Source organism: Sinohyriopsis cumingii, chromosome 1 (genome assembly GCF_028554795.1).
Source record: "Sinohyriopsis cumingii isolate HCF-2022 chromosome 1, ASM2855479v2, whole genome shotgun sequence".
In the NCBI taxonomy this organism is placed as follows: Eukaryota; Metazoa; Mollusca; class Bivalvia; order Unionida; family Unionidae; genus Sinohyriopsis; species Sinohyriopsis cumingii.
This window is the reverse complement of record NC_142961.1, coordinates 24,358,552-24,381,085: the sequence shown is the minus strand read 5'-3', so window position 1 is coordinate 24,381,085 and position 22,534 is coordinate 24,358,552. Positions and strand designations below refer to the sequence as shown.

Genomic DNA, 22,534 nt, shown 5'->3' with positions numbered 1-22,534 from the left:
GCTTGAAATTCGTGAAGTTTCACTCAGATGCTACACTGGTGGTGAATGCCCTAACCTCATGAGCTGATATATTTCAGAAATTTGTGTGGTCTTGGGTTAGGAGACAACTCAACAAATCTGAGATGAAAAGGCTGGAATAGTTACAGTGTGACCCCGCTATAAGATGGTAGTTGGGAGCCATAAAACCCGACCACGTTATATACCGATCCATGTTATATGCAACCAAGTCAGTTAGCTGAAGAAAATGTACCCCCCAAAAACTGTGGGTGTGTGTGGGTAATAAATGCAGGGGGTAAAATATGTGCTTCGTCGGCACAGTTACCATCTTAAATTGATGCATATTAAATGAGATATACACCTGTAGTGATAACAGAGAAGACATAATATAATAGTTTACTTAATTTAGAGAACCAAGAATTGGTACATATATGTGAATCCTGTTTATATATAAATGTCTAATGTATAGCATGAATAGAGTATCAACACCGTGTACTCACCTGCGAACCTCATCATATACACTGAATCCACAATACAAGTGATTCCATCGAAAATATGCACACACACAGAGCTTTAAAATATTCATTAATTTTGTAACAGGTCATACTGGTCTGAATTTTGTGGAAAAACATAGCACAATCACGTAACGAATAACAAAACACATCTACTTTAAAGTACGTTCCAAGTCAGTAAAGTTAGTTTGCGTTTTAAGCCGCTGTTGTTAGCGTTCGCAAGCATAAACTTTTTCCCTACAAATAGGAAACATTCACAGCACAGTTAACGTGTTCCAGTCACGTGGAAAATGCAAAAATCCATCAGATTCCATCACTTTTATTTAAGTTTGGTACTGACTTCCTTTGAAGAAAAGTTCTTTGCTGTTATTGAAAAATTGTAGTCAGCTTTCTTTGACGAAGGGCGCATGCGCTATTGAAGTCACCGCTAAAGGACAGCTTTGGAGAACCAAATGAATGCCCATTTCTTATTGTGGCGGCAACATCAAATAAGTCTATTGCATGATTGAGGCTGGTATTTTTTCCATTTGCTGAGTACGTTTTCATAACAGTCGGTGCTTCAAAGGTAATCTCTTTCCTTTGAAATTTCAGCAAACTATTTTATCTGGGTACATTTTTAAAAAGGAATTGGCTGTCATTTAGACTATTCTAATTACTGTCCCTCCATGCTTACTGAATAAACCAATAAGTAAGACGTATTTTTGTTTTACATTTGTGGTAGCAGCATGATGCTGCCTTCCATGCATGCGTCTGAAATTTAACAAAGGGTCAACGGATGATAGAGTTGCAGGTGTTCTGATGACAAGGATTATTACAGAAAATGTGAGTGTTCTGAAGGATTTAGTTCTGAGTGAAAAGAAGAGGAAATTTAATTTCCCATCCACATACAAATTCAGTCTTTGTAAATATATTAATTACTAGCGAGCGGCCAAAAATCCGATGAAAGATAGATTACAAGACAATGATTCATCCGGTTGATCTCCATTACCAGAAATGTCAACAACAAAAAAGCAGATAATTCACAACATACAGAACTCATGCTAGATGTCAAGATAAGCAGATTATGATATAACAATGCACTGTTTCGATGGTTTGTCAGTATGGACAAAAAATTTGTTTATGTAACAATATATAAATTTCAGTGCATTTTAAATCCAGTTTGCGGCTTCCTTTCATGGGGCCTCTGAACTTCTGCACTCCAAACCAATGGTTGTATATAAAAGTTTAAACAGCCAACAATGTTGCCAATAAATAAAAAGCCACATGGTATGTTTTGCAGCCAATAAGGAAAAACAATGCAACATTGGCGAAGACCTACGCGATCCCAGAATAAACTTTTTATGCGTTTTATTTCTTTTCTTACTTTTAAGAAGAAAAAAAATACTTTTTCTGATAGGTTCAGCAACTTTCAGGTACCACTTCAGTGCTTGGGGGGAGGGGAGGCTGAAGATGCCCTTGGAAAGAAGGGCTTAATGAAGTCAAAAGTTTAAAAATGAATCATATTTCCTATTAGTGGCTTCCTGTTCTTTGCAATGAAGCGAGAGGCAATTGTGACAACAATGAATCCATTGTCATAAAGCTGTCAATAGTTTGGTTGATCAATATGACTTGAATTTCACAAATTTTGCCTGGATGACTACGAAGTACTCAGGACAAAGCAAAATCGACAAGGTCAGAAACTTTTTTGTTCAGGTCTATGTTCTTTCTTTCATGTTGATGAAACATATTAGAAATCATGCAGCATTAACCCTAGATTATAATTAGTGCTAATTTCATCTCCTCGAAAAGCAGATGGAAGAAAAAGGTCTTATCAAAATATTTTGATCAGTTCAAAAATCTTGGGCTAGACATAAAAACAGGCAACAATGTTACATTGATCTAGCTGCAATCTTTATCTTTGTACTGGGGACCTGACTTTAGAATGCTACCATCTAGCAATGAAAACTATCTAGGTGCTGTGGGTTTTTATTGCTAGGATTCACCACATGATAGGTTAAACATGGAAGTCAGTATATCTGGTGAAAAAAGAACAACGTGAAAACTACAGTAAGAACCAATGACCCATAGGAATATACTAGAGAGTTTTATTGCATATCAATGTTGGCTGATCCTGAGACTCGAACCCACATGGACAGAGGTGAGATCTCATTGACCAGTAAAGGTGGGAGCCTCAGACCACTTAGACACCTCATATCTGGGTAAATTTTTATCCAAATCACTCCATGGTTTGCAGAGTTATGCACCAAACAAGCAAAGGCTAACGAAACAGACAGATGGACAATGCCAAATTGTATACTGCTACATCCATGAAAATATGGTATATGACAAGAGATCCATGTGGGCCTGATAGTGTTCACCTGGCTTACATAACTTAACAGTTCACCATTTCACTAAGCATGTTTATGTAGTATTATAAAAACACAACCTAAGAAATGTTCCAAGTAAAAAACTTTAGGTTTCACTTTTTCACAAAAAAGCAACACTTACATATGTCTACTGCTTCATTTCTATTGTCAACTCTAAAGTTTCAATCTCCCATGCACATGTTTCAAATTAAAGTTCAATGATGAATTTATCTCATAGTCATTCATTTAAATTGTCAGAATGTGCACCTAGTTTTAAAAAAATGCTATACATGCTGTCATTCTCTACCAGCAATGTACATTTTCTCTATTTTTAACAATTCTTATCCTTTACTTCAGGTTTGCAATGCCAATGGGCTCAAGCCTAAATTTCCTTGGCCAATGAAATCCAACTGGCAAATATAATTTGATAATCTCCTTCTGTAACCAATCAAATTTCTTGACTGTGAAATCAAATGACTGACTTTAATCATCATAATCCTCAATGACAACATCATCATCATCTGGAGGAATATTTTTGACATCTGGTTGGCTGCTGGGAATGTCATCATCAGCATCTGCTGGCAAGCCTAATGATGTCATCTCCACTCCTGTGCGTGGAAATGACCCATCAGAACTGTTCTTTCTCATGCCATAATCTTCATGATCCTCTGTTTCCATTATATCAACGTCTTGTTCATTCAGCCTTTCTGAACTGAAATTAAATAAAAGTTTCAAAATCATGAGAAATATGCCTACAGAAATGGGTTGGAAGACCATGTCTGTTATATCTCAAGCATTTTAGAGTCTCCAACATTAGTCAAGACTGTATATCTGAAATAGCACAGATCTAAAAGTTATGTGGCAACAAATTTATATCAGCAAAAATTTTATCTGCTATAATGTGAAGTTTTAATTTCTGAAACACTGTCAGGGCTTGCATGTCAAGTTCACAGTCCAAGAATTGCTGTAAAATGTGTGACCTTGGCTCAAAAATCAATGGGTTGAGCAAGCATGACACAGAATGAAATATTCTTGAAGAAAACTCATTAAGGGATTTAGGAAAAATAAGCAAATGAAAAGATTGTAATCAAATTCTTAGGCTGCCCAAGTGGTTAGAGCATCAGCCTCGGATATGGGAGATCACAGGTTCAAACCCTGACCAAGTCATATCAAAGAATTATAACAATGGTGCTAAAAGTTGCTTTACATGTCTGTAGCATGATGCCCCAGTGATAGGCATCACTATAAACTGGCACATTGCAGACATAATAGTGATAAGGCTGAATTTTTTTTAAAGCTAAATTAAACATCCAATCATTCACACAAAAAGACACCCACCAAATCCCTCGCATTCTGTAAGTGTGATCTTCATCCCAAATGTCAAAGATACAAGCACTGTGACCTTGACTCCAAGGTCATACAGGTGAGCAATCATGTCAAAGAATGAATTGTCCAAGTTTCATAATTATTAATCCCATGTATGACAAGAATCTATTAAGGCTTTAGAAAACATAAGCTAATGCAAAAAGTTTAACCAAAACCATGACAAATGTTTTCAGTGACTTAGACCATGACCCTATGGTAATATGATGCAAAATAAATTTTCTTAGTTTCATAAGGATTCATGCCATGTATAATGAGAACTGATAATGGGGATGCAAATGATAAACTTTATCCAGCACCTGAACCAACTGTTGATGCCTCTGGTTCTGCCAGTGCCAGAAATGTGACTGCCATTTCTTGCTTCCCACTTGTCTGGACCCAACATAAATGTCCCCATACAATTCAAGAAAAACAACCTACACTTAATTCCTGTCGTCTATTTTCTAAATAATGCAAAACTGGTTATTGTAAAGCATGAACTTACAAACACAGATCTGTAAGCTTGTTTACTTCCAGTGTTTTGTTTTAGACTAAATATACAAAATTGGATTACCAGTTTTTCAGATGGAGGAGTTAATTGTAACATTTTTCGGGTACAATTCTCTACTGTTTGTTTTCTTTTCCCTCAAATATTCTGCATTTTGAGGACTGATGATGAGCGTTTTGAGGACTGATGGTCAGCATTTTGAGGACTGATGATGAGCATTTTGAGGACTATTGGTCAGCATTTTGAGGACTGATGAGCATTTTGAGGACTGATGATCAGCATTTTGAGGACTGAAAGTCAGTTGTTGTTGTTGTAGGGTTTAACGCCATTTTTTAGCACACGATAGGCTATACATGGCGGCCAGTATTAATGGTGGAGGAAGAACCTGGAAAAACCCTGGAAAGAACCACTGACCCACAAGAAGCTACTGGCAAGCTTTCTCGCATACCGACTGAAGGTCAGCATTTTGAGGACTGATGATGAGCATTTTGAGGACAGATGATGAGCATTTTGAGGACTGATGGTGAACATTTTGAGGACTGATGATGAGCATTTTGAGACTGATGATCAGTATTTTAAGGACTGATGATGAGCATTTTGAGGACTGATGGTCAACATCATTTTGTCTGAGATAATGGCAGATATTTGCATCTGCATATGTGACAAGAATAATTTCTGTACTTTAATATCAAATGATAACATCCGTAGCAAAAATACTACTTTGTGTTAAAGTTTTATAAATTACCATTTCTGAATAACTTTTGTTTTAAAACTTTAATTTATTGGAAACAACCATATCTTTATAACTGAAATGCTAAAATATCATGTTCAGAAAACTGGGAGATCTGTTTTATCTGCCCCTGGTAATTCTGAAATAAGTAAATAAATTCTTCTTAATAGCATGAGTAATGAGTAAGTGTCAGGTAAGACCTAAGGCTCATTCATCAATCAGCTTAATTCTCACTACAAGCATTTACCTATGTAAATAACTGTACCGTAACTCAAGCAACAGATCATCCAAGCTTTATCTGTTGCCAAATAAGATCACTATTGCATCTAATATCATGTACATCTCTCCAGAGTGTTTACTTTCACAAACTGATCCAATATAAAGCACATGTGTATAACTTTTCTAAATAATGGTTAGGACTTACACATATCAAACATGTATAAAACCTAGGTTATGTCATTTGGTACCAAGAAAAACACCTTTCAAATTACTTTATTGTTAATAATTCAATACTTTTAAGATTAACAAAGAAAAATTGAAAATGTAATCAATGTCTATTTTGTACTTTGTAAATTAAAGAAATTAAATTATTATTCTCAATGAACTAGCATCATTTTCAACACGAGTCTCTTAGTCAGGTACAATATGTAGATTATGCATCAATGTGGGGATTAATGGAATTGAAGCAGTTTATCTACTAAATAAAATGTTCTTTGAATGCTGTTTGAAAAATGAACTTTTTAAGTAAAAAATATAGTTTAATAAGAGACCCACATGGACTTGAAATCACTCATCTGGCTTATGTAACTTAAAAGTGAACCATTTCACTAAGCACTTATGTAGCATTATCAGATTACAACCTGAGTAAACTATTATCTCCCAAACTCTGCTGCATGTTGGTTTTACCTATATAACTAAAATTATTTCTGTGTAATGTGTTTTTGGATTTTTAACATAGTTTTAACATTCTGAATCATATTGCTATGATGTCTCCAGTGTTACAGTTTATAGTAATGTCTAGCACTAGGGCATCATGCTGCAGACATGTAGCATGATGTCCCACCCTGTCACATTATTCTGTCACCACGCTGACCAGTCCTAACTAACCTTTTAATGTTGAGTGCCAAGCAAGGCAGCTGAAAGTACCATTCTTATCAAGGTTCTTTTTTATGACTCAGCCAGTGTTCAAATGCATGCACTCCCATATCCAATGTAACCAATTAAGCCACCAGAGTGGTCATCAAAAATTATTTCTAAAGATGAAAGAATAATTAATCTTAATGACACAAACCCATTTACTGATCAAAAATAAGAGTAAATAAAATGCTGATAAGCTCAGTCAATCTAATGCAAAGTCACCTCATTAATTATACTCATGATTGTACAGATCTATGATCTTGCTGGTTTAGATCTATTTACCAAGTCTGATAAAAACTGAATAAAAAACTCTGGAGGGGTAACAAGTGCAGCCAAACACAAGATTACCTCACTAATATGTGTAGATCCCATGCATTATCAAACTGGTGTGAGACCCTGATCATTAAAGCATATATTCATGATTGATCAAAATCAGATAAAATGCGACTTCTATAGTGATAATAAGCCAAGCCAGTCAGATGCAAGATCATCACACTTCAATAACATTTGGACATCACTTTGTATCTAAAGTTACTCACTACAAAACGCTCCAGGATCAGGATGAGTATATATTCCAAGTCTGATGAAAAGTGGATCAGAAATTTGACCTCCAGAGTGGTAAATAGGTCAGCAAATCAAATGCAAGATTACCTCACTAATATACATGGATATCGTCCATTATCAAATCCCAACCACAATCTTGATTATATAAGCACATATTTCAAGTACAGTCAAAACTGGATCTGCAATATGGCATCCATGTGGTAACAAGCTCAGCCTGTCAGATGCTATCTCACCCCATTTATATGCATTTATTGAGTTCACTGGACATCCTATATGGACAGCTGGCCACTGGTACCAGAAGAGTCGGCCGTCCCTCACTCCGTTTCAAGGATGTGTGCAAGAGGGACATGAAGGCATGCAACATTTTGCTCAAACAGCTGGGAAGTGCTGGTTGAGGACCGTGGCACCTGGAGACTGACATTAAGCAAGGGCATAGCAGTCACTTATGTGATGAGAGGTCAGTTGGTGGCAGAGAAACATGAGAGAAAGAATAGTGTGGCAGCAACCCCAGTAACTCAGACTTCCGAGTATGTCTGCACCAACTGCAACAGGGACTGTCACTCGTGCATAGGCCTGCACAGCCACAGCAGAAGATGCCAACACCCAGGAGACAGATGACACCTCAGAGACAGATGACACCCCAAGGATGCTATTCGCATGGTCTCTCGAGACTGAACCACCAATGATGATGACGATGATTGAATTCATTACTGATCTCATCAATTATCTTTATGATATATTAGTATGTATGCTATATTTGATCAAAATCAGATCAGATACAGAGTAGTAACAAGGTCAGCCAATCAAATGCATGATCACCTTATCAATATGCATGGATCTGTCTCATTACTGAACCCATCTGAGATTTGTATTACATAACCCCATATTCCAAGCTTGATTGAAATCAGATAAGAAGTATGCACTTAAGAGTGGTAAAAAGCAATTGCTGATGACACACAATAGATGACCCATGATGTATTAAGGGCCACAACATAAGTTCTTGGCCTCACAGTCTGGTAAGCTAAAAACAGATATTCATCTGTTTTATCAGTACCATCAACAGCTGCATTACAGACTGTGTTGTACGCCACATTCTTGCCAACTATAATGTTTTCTCAGTGCAGGCGAAGACACATTCAGTACATAAAAAACTTATAGTTTTGGAATGAATGTTCCAACACTGAGAAAATAAAATAGAACCTCAAATTAATGCAGGAAAAATGGAGCTTTTGTATTTTAGTCATCATCTGAAAAGCATTATAAAAAAATACTTAACTTCCTAACAAAACATTCATTAGAGCTATATATTAAAGTGAAACAACATGTAAGGTTTTCCCCAATAATACATATGTACATACATATTCCTAAGTTCCAAATACAATGCATGCTAGAGGAGAAAATTGCATTCATCTTCTATGAGTTAGCAAAACTGACATATCCTAATTTATATGATGGTTTTATTCCAATTTAAGTTTAATTTCTGATCAAGTTTTTAATTTCTGATCATTGTGATGATACTTTTAATTTAGTTAATGCAGTTCTGTATATTTAGCATACTAATTTCTTGTAGAAATAATAGTAACATGGGATAATATTCTGTCAAATGCATAAATAGCTCTTGATGATATTGTCACACATGCATTCCAAATCTGAATAAAATTGATCTGACTACCTTTATCTTCAAATGGTTAGAAAATAAATGACATCACCAACTCCCTGGAAATGCCAAGCTTTATGAGTAATTTCTTAATGAACTGTAAGTGTACCTCTTCGAACCATTTGTAGTTCCCCATACTTCTGCTTCCTAATTAAACACAGGAGTTTTGTCAGAGAGCTTCAACATGTCAATTACAGAAATAGCAATGAATTTGTAGGGTACAGTGGTTCCTTGACTTACGAGTGTCCCAACTAACGATTTTTTCAAGATACAAGCCATCTCTTGGCCGATTTTTTGCTTTGAGTTGAGAGCTAAAATTCGGATTACGAGCCAGCTTCAGATACCCCACCGCTAGTTGGCGCAGCGAACGCCACAGTGAACGTAGCAACATCTGCCCAGCATCCCGTGTCTCACTCGTTCACTTTAAGCAGTTAGCTCGCAGTGGAAGCATCAGTGTTGTGCTCGCATTTGTGCTTGCAGTTATTTTGCAAAACTTCGTTTTTCCCACCATGGATCCAAAGAAAGTGAGTGCGAAGGACAGTGCTGAGAAGAAGAAGCGGATGATGTGCATTGAATTAAAGAAAGAAATTATCGAAAAACATGACCAAGGTGTGCGTGTAGTCGACTTGGCGAAGCAGTACGAGCGTAGCACTTCTACGATCTGCACCATTAAGCGAAAGGAGTCGATAAAGGCTATAATGCCAGCCAAGGGCGTTAAAATAATTTCTAAACAGCAGACATCTATCCATGAAAATATGGAGAAGCTGCTGATGGTGTGGTTGACGGAGAAGCCGCTCGCAGGAGATACTGTTACGGAGGCTATAATCTGTGAGAAGGCATGAGCTATTTGCGCTGATTTGCTGCTGCAGACCCCAGGCACTTCGAAGGACGAGGCATCGGGCAAGCAGTTTAAAGCCAGTTGGGGCTGGTTCGAGAATTTTAAAAAGAGGACCGGCATTCACTCCATTGCCAGGCATGGTGAGACAGCGAGTGCGGATATGAAGGCAGCTGAGGATTACCTCAAACATTTGCTGAAATTATAGTAGTAGAAGGATACATACCCCAGCAAGTCTTCAACTGTGACGAGACAGGACTCTTCTGGAAGAAGATGCCAAGGAGGACTTATATAACGGCAGAGGAGAAGAGGATGCCAGGCCACAAACCCATGAAGGATAGGCTAACCCTCGCACTGTGCGCCAATGCGAGCGGCGACTGCAAGATTAAGCCGCTGCTTGTTTATCATTCGGAAAACCCCAGAGCCTTTAAGTCACATAAAAATTCTGAAAGAAAAACGCAGGTTATGTGGAGGGCAAACCCGAGGGCGTGGGTCACCAGGCAGTTCTTTGTGGAGTGGGTGAATTTGGTCTTTGGTCCTGACGTTAAGAAATATCTCCAGGAAAATAACCTACCCCTGCAAGCCCTTCTCATCCTGGACAATGCACCTGCTCACCCACCTAACCTTGAAGAAGACATCCTCGAAGAGTTCAAGTTTATAAAGGTTCTCTACCTTCCACCCAACACCACCCCTATCCTGCAGCCCATGGACAAGCAGGTGATTTCTAATTTCAAGAAGCTCTTCACCAAGCACCTGTTTCGCCGCTGCTTTGAGGTGACGGAGAGCACAAACCTCACCCTTCGAGAGTTTTGGAAGGACCACTATAACATCGTGATATGCCTCAGAATTATCAATATGGCCTGGCAGGGTGTTACAAAGAGGACCTTGACCTCTGCGTGGAAGAAGCTGTGGCCTGAGGTTGTGTCTGAAACGGACTTTGAAAGACTCGAACCCAAAACGGCAGTGGTGGAGGAGATTGTATCCCTCGGCAAGTCCATGGGCCTTGACATGAATGAAGGTGACATCAATGAGCTCATCGAGGAGCACTTCGAGGAACTGACAACGGAGGAGCTAAAGGAGCTACAGACGCAGCAGCACACGGAGGTTTTGCAGGAAATAGGTGATGCGGAGGAGGCGGAGGAAATGTTGGGAATGTGGGAGAAACGTTCAGACTTTATTCAAAAGAAACACCCAGAAAAAGTTGCAACTGGGCATGCCACAGCGCTATTTAATGACACTTGCCTAACTCATTTCAGAAAGATTCTGAAACAGAGGATGAAACAAACTTCATTGGACAGGTTTTTATCGAAAACCCCTACAGATGAAAGTGAGGAAAGCATGGCGAAAAGGGCAAAATCAGCGAATAAGATTCAGTTATTCACTTCAGCCTTTCTCCTCCACCTCCATCAGCATCTTCAAGTCGTCTGATCTCCAAGGTAAATGCTGTACATTATACTTAATAAAACCAGTTTATTGCAGTACATTCTATTGTATTGTGTTTTTATACAATATTCGTTATTTATAAGTACATTTTTCTTATTTAAAAACATGTATAAAAAAATTGCGGTGTTTTTTGGGGATCCGGAACGGATTAATGGCATTTCAATTCATTTCAATGGGAAAAATTGATTTGACATATGAGTAATTTGAGTTACGAGCTCCATCACGGAACGAATTAAACTCGTAAGTCAAGGAACCACTGTATTTGCTTAACTTATAAACTGCTATTTTTTTTAAAACCTGGCCAGAGGAAGTTTTTGGAGCCTTGATAAAAGAGCCACCAAGTAAAACATACCTATATATTTTTTAAAAAGGTTTTATTGATATAAGATAGATGATACATTTATGCAATAAATACATTTTGGTATAATATTTCAAACAAAAGACAAAAATGTATATTTTTCAACCAATTATTTTTGTCACTTTAAGATGAAAGGAAAGACACTAAAAATAAACAGAAAATGGTGCATAGCAAAAAATAAATACTGTTTCCATACATATTTTAAAGATGACATAACATTATATATGGAAATATTAGCATTTCTACAAAACAAATATGAAAATATGAATTGCCAACCTTTTCCCACTTACAGTTTTTATAAGATGCTATATTTTTCTACACTAAAGTTCATAGCAACAATCTTCTTCAACTGAGATAAATTTGGTCTGTCTTTATTAATTTATAAATCAATTGTTTTGCATACAAAATTATCAGATTAATCATATTATCAGTCTGAGTTCTGTCTTATGTACTGTATATAGAATTAATTATAGAGAATTATAAATATACACCAAACAGAATGGAAAGTGCTATCCCTGGATTCTACAGAAGAATGATTTCTTTCATAGGAATCCAGAATGACTGTGTAGATAGATAAGAATTAATTACTAGGTCATCATGAGAATGTGTCTGCTATACACAAGTGCATTTAACACCAACTGAGTGACATAATTTTTTGGTGACGTGTGCTTAGTCGTGAGGGAATATGGGCTCATGTGTGCAGGCAAGGTGATGGGTGCTGTTTACCTGCAGACCTGTGTTCAAATCTCCGTGGAGTATGAATTAAAAATTCTCTAACCTGTATGATAGTATTATTTGTATTAAAATATTAATTCTGCCTTCTATTATCAAGCTTTCTTCTACAGAATCCAGGGATAGCACTTTCCATTCTGTTTGGTGTACATTTATAATTCTCTATAATTAATTTATATATCTTGATTTCTTTCATAGGAATCCGGAATGACTTTGTAGATAGATGAAAATTAATTACTAGGACATCATGTGAGTGTGTCTGCTACACACATGTGTACATAACACCGACTGAGTAGCATCATCTTTTGTTGATGTGTGGTATGTCGTGAGGGAATATGGGCTCATATGTGCAGGCAAGGCAATGGGTGCCATTTACTCGCAGACCTGGATTCAAATTTCCATAGAGTATAATTCAAAAATTCTCTGACATGTATGATAGTATTATTTGTATTAAAATATTAATTCTGCCTACTATTATCAAGCATTCTTCTATTGAATCCAGGGATAGCACTTTCTGTTCTGTTTGGTGTATATTTATAATTCTCTCTCTCTGTCTCTCTCTGTCTCTCTCTCTCTCTCTCTCTCTCTATATATATATATATATATATATATATATATATATATATATATATATATATATATATATGGTGAATTAAAACTTATTTGGCCATGAGTGAAACACATAAACTTAATAATAGCCAGTACCAGTGACCTTTACTTGCAAGGGTGTGGTATTAGAAAAGAAGCATACAATTTATTTGATATTTCAAGCATGAACAGAGCTTAAGAAATGAGCTTAAAACCTAAACTTTAATCTGTTACTGAAGCAAGATATATTGGTCACATGGACTATTTTTGTGATACGGTTGTAATACTCATCAAGATGCATCCTCTCACCAAGTTGCATGATTCCATGTATAACTGTATTTATACAGTGAGCAAAAACCCAAATGAAACACAAACTTACATGTAACCAAGAAAGTACAACTAATACACATGCATCTCCTCTGGAAATAGCTGCAATGGAATGTGTTCCAAACTGTTGCCTTGGATCTAGGAAGACAGAATAGTTGGAATTCTGCAAGGCAGTCATGTGTAGCTGCTTTTAAATGTGTGTAAATGGATGCTTATGTAAGGGCTGGTACAACAGCTCTTGTCTACTTCAAAGAGGTGACCTAATGCTCAAACTGTTTTATCTTTCATTATAATATTAAGTTCTATTGACAAATAGGTATAGTATAGTGGTGTACAGACCAAGCATGCAAAGCCTAATTGTTATAAATAGCCTTGGTAAATATTTCAATGTACAGTTAAACCAAAGGGGAAAGGAGCTGCTTTTTTGAACTAAGAAAATTGCTTAACCTAATGCAAGTTAGCTTTTTGTGAGCCATGATAATGCTGTATGTCCCAACAGTACAGTTCATGTTAATACAATGATCATGCTGTATGTCCCCATAGTGCAGTTCAAGGTAATACAATGATAACTGATTAGAATGTCCCAACAGTGCAGTTCAAGTTAATACAATGATAATGGATTAGAATGTCCCAACAGTACAGTTCAAGTTAATACAATGATAATGGATTAGAATGTCCCAACAGTACAGTTCAAGTTAATACAATGATAACTGATTAGAATGTCCAAACTTTCCATCCTGATCCTATGAACAAGTTTCAAATATGTAAATTGACTACAGCATTTTTCTATCATGTCTGCATTCACTTTCTGTTCACAGATATTTATAATTATAAAAAAGCCACACCATTGATATTTCCTATCATCTAAAATGTATGTAACTCAAAGTTCTTGCATCTTATCAAGGTCTAGTGCAACTGTACTAAATAGTGAAGAACAGACAATGGACAGGAAGTAAAACAATATCTACAACAGGCTATTAAACCAGCATAGGAATAATAATAATAATAATAAACTCTGAAAAAAAAAGCTATTTAATATTTTAAAATTCTTACCTTCTGATCTGGTGACTAGAGTATCTGCACATTTCTTGAACAAATCTTATCTGTCCTAGAAAAAGATAGCATTGCAATTCCTTCACTTACGGATGATCATTTTATCAATGTCTTGAAATGTACTTAATTTAATATTAACCTTAAATAATAAATCTTTACCAAAATAATTTGTAATTCTTTACAAAAGAATTTCAGCTTTTAACTGTCTTTCTCAAGTCAAAATTCCATGTTTATTTCTTTCAAAATATCTATAAATTTGTTAAAAAGATGTCATCTTACAATTAACAAGATGTTGCTTTCAAATTCCAAGTGGTCTTTATTTTTGCTTTTGCTGCAAGGCTACATAAATCCAGTTATATAACATTATGGATAATTATATTTTGTCACTTGAGATGTGTATATTGTAATTTTGCTATCCCTGGGCAAACATATCCAATAGTGACAAGCAGTTTTCGCTTGGACAAGCAGAATGTCATAAATTAAGACTGAACAAGCAAACTGTCAATCCTTGCGTTCTTGGTTGCTCTGGGAGGTGTATGATGAAAATAAAGTTACATATTATCCATAGGTCAGAATTTAAACTGATTTTGATTATAAATAATTCATATACAGTCCAAACAGACTGAAGCCCAAATATGGACAATGTCCACATTAATATGCAGTTTCTTTAGACCCTTTATGATCATTCTTTCCTGTATCATTCACTTAATGATAATGGTTTGTCTCATCCTGTACTGGTGGTGTTGGTAGGGAAATAAATGGCAGGTACTTATTGTAACTGAATATAACTGAATTAAATATGAGTGACTAAAAGGGACACCAACCCAATTTAAATTTCATGATTGGTAGAGCCTTTAACAAGAGTACTGTGAATGGTACTTTATATTCCCATCCCATATTTAACACTCATCATTTTAGGCACTAGTGGGGCATGGCTGAATCTGCAGTTTATGGACCAATATGTCTCAATGACCTGGACCTCTAGTCATGACATAAAGTCTTGAACTAAACTTAATGTTCATTAAACCATTCATTTCTTTTCAGATTTACCATTACCATGACCTCTGACCTTTAGATCTCAGAATCTGTATGTTTCCTTATTACCCTACATGCAAGCCAACCAAAGATTGGTCAAGGAGATTACTCTAGAACAAATGTTATATAGCAAAATTCATTTTTCACTGAGCCACAATGATCTAGATGTTTGGATCCTAAAATCAATAGACCTTTTCAAAACCTCCAGTACAGACCCTACACAACTTAGTGACTCACTCCTCCTTCAAAGACATCAACTTCACCATGTTTGAGAAACCAAGCAGTCCCTTTTGGAAAAATGAGATCTCTGTTTAAATATTTTCTTGATTATCAAAGGAAACTGTTTCCTCAACCATTTGTGTCACTGTATCTGGGGCAGAGAGGGAAAACCACCCATAAAAATCAATTTGAGAAAATGGATAAAAAACAAATATCATTATACACATATTGCCAAATTAAGGAAGCAAGATACTACACCACAGGGCTCATCAAATCTCACAGACCGATGTCCCAGACTATACAATTTTGAAGTCAGACAAAATTTTCCAAAGCACTAGTCAGGGACAAGTGTTTTTCCTACTTTAAAGCAAGTTGGGTGAGCTAATTTTTGCTTTAATTGCTTTATCTACCTTAATCTGGCCATTCATAACCAATGGGCAGTCTGAATGCCTGTATGAAACTCCATTTATTCATTCACATCCTGTAACACTACACTGAGAGCAGTGAAAACTGTCACATGTGCAAGATTTCTATTACTGCTTGACTGCATATTGGGCAAAGCAACCAACATATTAGCCAATCAAACCACTACAAACAAAAACATATCTGGTATGTGTAATTATAACTGCTTTAAATGACTTTGTTATATTGTGTTTAATCAGCACAAATACTCATCTGCAGATAACCCTTTGATTTCAGTCCTCCCAGCCAATGCCATGAAATTTACGAAAGGCACCTTCTCAATGAACTGATTAAATGATGGTAATGAGGATTTAATTATTTGAAACTTATTCTACTGAGATTGACTTCAAGGTGCAGTACTGCATTTGAAGCAAAACAATTATGCTGAAGCAGCAGTCTGTGTTTGCATTAAACAAAAAAAAGTCTGACTTAAATGCGTGGTATTGCATTTGAAGTAAAACAATTACAATAAAGCATTGTCCAAGTCTGCATTTAAACAACGCAATTTACATGGAAGTGGAAGGATAAAACGTAAGGCTGCCACTGAGTATGAGGTAACTATTCCTCTAAACAGACATAAACCAGACTTGTAGAAGCAAAAAAATGTCAAATATGACACAACTAATAGACACAGAAATGTTCTGTCAAACTGGGTTATTAATTATCTATGACTTGAATTTATAGATTCTGAGAACTGCCAAATTCAAGATCTGATCAATAAAAATTCATGACAGTAATGGACCTCATAAAGCCTGTGCAGTACAGTATCACACGACAGTAATGGACCTCATAAAGCCTGTGCAGCAAGTCTTCGAAATTAGAGTTGTGAACCCTCCACTTGGAAAGGCCGTTTTAAAACTGAATAAAATTAAAATAAATAAAATAAGAGTTCTATTTAACAGAGCTTATATACCCTAGCACAACATGAAAAACCATTTTCTGAATTGGAAATGCTGTGTGAGCTCCAGGAGAACAGTCTTAAACTTGTTGCTAATTATAAAAACAGACTCGGAGCAAGAGGCTTTGTTCCATCAATTGATTAAGTATTGAGAGAAGAAGTTAAGAAAGGTTTGAATTCAGTCAATACCTTTCCATTCTTGTTGATGGAAGTAATGAAGATACCATATCGGAGCAAGAAATAGTGTATCTAAGATACCCTGACAGTAACAAAAACCAAATATTAGGCCCTAAGTTTCTTTCATTTTAAACCTGCATTAAAATGCATACATCTTGTCAACCTAGGCAAGAGACTTAACTTTTGGGATAAGAGAAAATGTAGGTAGGATTAGTGAATTTTCTGCAATTACTTGTCCTGGCCAAGTGGCATATAAAAAAAATTTGATCAGTCCTGTACACCTAACAGATAATGATTATGTAACACTGTTTACTGGTCTGTTTTTGTCCAGGTAGAGACAACTGGTTTGACAAAATAGTGAGATATGGAATATTTTATAACAACCTTCACATAAAAATTTTACATTTCTCATCCTGAGCCTTTAATAATTGCAATCAGTTAGTTCCACTTTTGAAAGCTGAGACATGTTGATCCCACATTTGTGTGTTCATGTTTTTTTGGAACATGTAATAATAATAGAGCTGCTTGTAAAATGCACTACGAGTACACACTTTATTAAGCAATCCCTGGATGCCTATTTTTAAAATCCAATCTGACTAAAAAGCAGAAATGTCTATAACCTAAACAACAGACAAATTATCACTAAAAATTATAAATTCAGCCAAACTGGCTCATAAAACAGGTGAGAAAGGGCTTATGCATTTTTATCCAGGTCCTTTTCCACTGGGTATATTTGTTGCAAGCGGACAATCAACTAACTCAATTCCCATAGACCAAAACATTAGTATTCAAGCAAATTACTATACCTTTGAGGTAAGATCTGCAAATCAAGCATATATCTTTTCAATGATATTTCCATGAAGAAACTTATAAAATGATAAAAGTGATTTTTGAACAAAATTCCCTTTTAGGTGCACACTGAAAAAAATTAGCCCAATGAAATCTCCCCGTTTATATCCAACAGTATCTATATGCCAACAGTGATAAAACAAGAGTCCCTCAAAGGCATAGACACTCTAATATCCAAAAGAATTTCAAGGATTTCAGAAGAAAAAAACATTTCTTCATTATCTGCTGAGTTTTGAAACCATCTCTAAAATTCTTGAGCAAAATGATTTCGAGATGACTTGCCAAATTGTATATAAGATCAGCACCATTTTCATTTAGGACAACTATACACCATTAAAGAAAATTTTATGAAAAAATGCTGATATGATCATTCATTCAAGAGAATTAGTAATAGGAGTTTTAGTATGCTCCGTACTGATTAGCTTGGTAAGACTGGCACCATTTTCATTCAGAACCAACTAGATATCATACTTAGTTTTGTGAAATGGCCATCGCCCAGGCCATATTGGATAACAAGATTTTAGTACGATTGGCATTAACAAGATTTTCTAAATGGCCATCGCCCAGGCCATATTGGACGTTTATAGTGAACTACTTTCATTTAGGACCAAGCAGACATAGTAAGAAGTCTTCTTGTGAAAATCCTATGTTGATATGACTTTCCATTCAGGAATAGCAATAACAATATTTTCAAGATGGCTGGCCATCATGACAAGTTTGGTGCCATTTTCTTTTGGACCAACAAGACAGCACAGTAAGTCTTTCAGTGAAACCCCCATGTTGATACCATCCATTCAGGAAGAGTAGTGAAAGCAAAGATTTTCATGATGGCCATATTGGATATCCAACGGAAACCATTTTCAGGAAATTATTTTTAGTCAGTAACTTTCAGTCTTTCAAATATGGTATTCATATACCACCACATATATGCTGGTTCTGTATCTAACTGCCTGTGATCTAAAATGTTCATGGGCATCAATTTTTGTGACTGCAAAACTTTATATTCTTGTCAGTACTTCAATTCATGGATGTGGAAGAGTCTGTAATCTTAAGTGATGGATCATTGTTGGATTATTAAATCTGCGGTTGTAGCAACATGAATCCACAAAAACTGGTACTCCACAAAAAGCAAATAGCTACCAGAAGAATTGCTTTTACCCCAAACTGTAGACACCAGAAGAATTGCTTTTGCCACAAAATACAGCCACCATTAGAATCGATTTTATCCAAAACTGACCATAGCTATTACAACTGTAAAATGAATGTAACTGGTAATCTGTACCATTCAAATGGGCAAACACAGTACGTTGATTTTGTTTCTATGTTATCAATGCTCTGACTAGATGCAAGCAGAAACATTTGTTTTTGTTTTGCATCATACACAGAGCTTTAAATAAGGAAAAGTACTGCAACAGACAACAAGATAAAAGCAGTGGTTACCTTACAAACAATTTCAGAGGAAATGCAATAAAATCACTATTTGCGAAGTTTAATAAAATAAGCAAATCCTTTCACAGCAACAAACAACATTTTGACAGCAGTCTCCTTTAAATAAGAAAGTTATATAAGAGTACTAAAGGGGATAACGTCCTGCTGGAATAAATTTAAAATGTATTCCTTATGAAAACCATTACGGAGGAAGGGCCCTAACAGTTTTAATCCAGCTGCAAGAATGAGATATGCATAGTCTACATAAGTCTGGAATTCAAGTCCAGTCACCTTGAATCTTCTAATCACAGACTAAAAAGGGAGTGGCTATTCCTCAAAAGCAATGCAATCATAAATTGAACATAAAATTAAATGTGATAAATTTGAAGAAAGTAGTCTCAACATGTGGAATCCCAAAATGAGAATTTTCTGACATCATTTTGGTCTTCCATAAAAAAGGCTGAAAATTTTTTAAGAGGGGTTTGGGGGTCTTCTCCCAATGGGGTCTCGAGGGGTAGTGTCTCTGATCCAGGGATCCAGAGGCCTCTGTCCAAAACTGCATTTTACACTCATAAAAATGTTTTTCTGGTGCAACTTATGATCATAAAATAAACCTAAATAATCATTTGAAAAACTAATAAACTTTCCAAAAATGTTCAACTTTACTTCAATAATTTCACAACATTTATAGTCACATGAATTTGTTCTCCAATACTATTGATGCTGAAGCTACTTCATGTGCACATCAGTGTTCACATCATAATTAAGTTACAATAATTTGTCAATTTTTGCAGCAAATATATTATACTTCTCTCTTTTCATAACAAATCTGTAAAACAAACACCGAAGAATATCAACTATATACAAATAATCCCAAACATTCACTTGTCTTTTTCTCAAATGGACACAATCTGTTGATATGCCAGTCAAGCTCTTTTTGCAGCTTTGGCAAAGATTTCTTTAGCCTTCTTTTGTGCTATCAGTGACTCTTTTGGCTCAATGTGCAATTGTTTCTTTTCCTTCTCCATGAGAGCCTTTGTTCTTTCAAGCTGGTGCTTGTATTGGCAACATGCAGTATGCATATTCTGACAGAGGGCTACATCTAACTCTCTTTAAAAAGAAGTCTTTCTTCTCATAGTAATTAACTAAACTTTTTCCAGATGCCTTCTGAGCTTCGATTTTTCCACATGCAGCTTCTTTTGTAGGTGCTGTTCCAAACTCTTCAAACCATGATTACCATAATTCAGATCTTTCTTGCAGAGGTCATAAAATGCCAGTCCTCTGATTCAGTTTTTTTTACAAACTGACCAACTAAATTTCCATCAACTCTTCATTCAGCCATTCCCATTTCCATACATTTTTTAAAACCTTTATCTCAACTTTCATGTCATGCTCTCTCAACAACTCGGTATGCCATGTTTTGCAAGAATGCTTCTTCTTTCCATTGCCATCAGTTTCCATTACACGAAGATTCACTGGATGATTTTATGCCTTTGACCAATCAGAATACTCTTTATGAGAGTCATCTGCTAACTAATATATATAACAAATAATTTACAAGGGTTGTTGTGGAATGGGACCAGACAGAATGTTTTTAAAAAAAAACAGATCAGAGATATAAAAAACATTCTATATCTAGAAAAATCAGATTCAAGTCAGAAGAAAAGCAGAATTCTGCTATAAAACGGAAAAAAATCATATCTGAATTTTAAATGTTACCTTGACCTTTGCCTTCTGGGCTTTGGAATCAATAGGCCAGTTGAGTTCTTTTTGCAGCTTTGGCAAAGATTTCTTTCTCCAAATGTAGACTACTTATGAAGTCTGATGAAAATTGGATGAAGGAAACTTATTATGCAATAAAACCAAAAAATTGTACAATATTCATTCTAGAGATCTTGACCTTTCACCTGTCTTAAAATCAATAAAGAGCTGCCCCATCTCATGTGCAACCTAAATATGAAGTCTTAATGAAAATTAAGCAAAAGAAACTTAAATTTTCATGCAGGAGGTAAAATCAAATTTTCAGCCCTAGTAACCAATAGGTAATAGGCTTCTGCCATCATCCATGGGTAAGCAATATGTGAGATTTAAAGTAAAAAGACAACATCAAACTAAAGTTATGATGCAGAATTCACTTTGTCTACAGAAGGTCAGAGGGACAGTGCCATTGTTATACCTATCACCCCTGCACTTTTGGTTCAAGCGGATAAAAGCTTACTTTACAGTGTAACAAGTAACCCTATAGAAACATACCTGGATCATGCAGTGTTGTGTTGGTAAGTGATAAATATGGGATAATCTCTGTATGCAACACATCTGGATGCCAGGAGTAACCTATATAATAAAAATTATATAATCAGATTAGAAGAATAAAAGATGAAATACTGACTGCTATCTCTAACATGCCCTAATCCGATATACAGATACCAGTTTATCTCTACAGTTGTTGCACAACAAGAACTGTCAATATTTCATGATTTCAAGCAATATAAATAGGCCATAAGAAATATGTTGCTGTTTGAGACTGTCCTCAAAAGTGAAGCCAATACTATTTCATATGCTGAAACTAACAGGGTGGGTGCGAGGCAATATAGTGCAATGTGTGAAACAGAAATCTGGTGCCAGCCCCCCCAACATCTGTATTAAATCTTCAGAAACACCAAAAGGAAAGGTAAAAATGATCATAAAATAATTTTCATATAAAGAAAAAATAAAGTTTATTTTTCATTTTAGCTCCCTTGTCTGATTTTTGCACCCATTTTCTTCTCCGATTTGGTGCTCCTCTAAAAATGACTCCCTGTACAAGCATACTGCTTACACATAGCAATATGCTGGTCCTGTTACCTAATAAATATTCTCTTCAGGATGATTTGAATTTCATACTAAATATAGTATACTATATTCAACATAGCAAACAAAACAATGTTTTAAGCTTTAAATTTATACTGTGGAAGATATTTGATACATTTTGAAGGTAAAACTGATATAACAGGCACATTTATCAAAGACTGATTACTTAACAGGACTCAAAATTAAAAACAGTAACTTAGCAATTTCCTTGACGCAATTAAGATTTTTTTGGAAGTACTAACACACATGTATGATACTGAATCTAATGGGCCAAAAATTATTACTCATATCATAAAATGTAAATAAGAATGTCAAGTTTCATAGACCTTGGACACTGCATTATGAACGCCAGACACCTGTTTAATCTAGGATGATAAACAGTGTGAAAGAACATAAACTTCAACAGGTTCTGTTACAGCACAGCAGTGTAGAAGCATGAGGTCGGAGAACACAGAAACAAATGTATAC

General features: G+C 35.7%; 1 protein-coding gene and 1 long non-coding RNA gene across 4 annotated transcripts in view; one reads left to right on the top strand and one right to left on the bottom strand.

The window, feature by feature from the left end:
- LOC149806560 (uncharacterized) overlaps positions 1–22,534 on the top strand; it is a 152,943-nt gene that overhangs the window by 49,768 nt on the left and 80,641 nt on the right. The window contains exon 2 of one of the 3 annotated variants that reach the window (XR_016420559.1): positions 12,379–12,651. The exons of the other annotated variants lie outside the window; for them this stretch is intronic. This is a non-coding gene — a long non-coding RNA (uncharacterized LOC149806560). Of the gene's footprint in view, positions 1–12,378; positions 12,652–22,534 lie in introns of those variants that run through there. 3 annotated transcript variants of the gene reach the window in all.
- Positions 380–22,534, bottom strand: part of LOC149806561 (cell cycle checkpoint protein RAD17-like) — an 80,875-nt gene continuing 58,720 nt past the window's right edge. The window contains exons 16-18 of the mRNA XM_089954712.1: positions 21,470–21,550; positions 14,149–14,203; positions 380–3,566 (exon numbers count right to left, since the gene is read on the bottom strand). Coding sequence (XP_089810838.1) covers positions 3,338–3,566; positions 14,149–14,203; positions 21,470–21,550 — 365 coding nt within the window. The 3' untranslated portion in view covers positions 380–3,337. The remainder of the gene's footprint in view (positions 3,567–14,148; positions 14,204–21,469; positions 21,551–22,534) is intronic.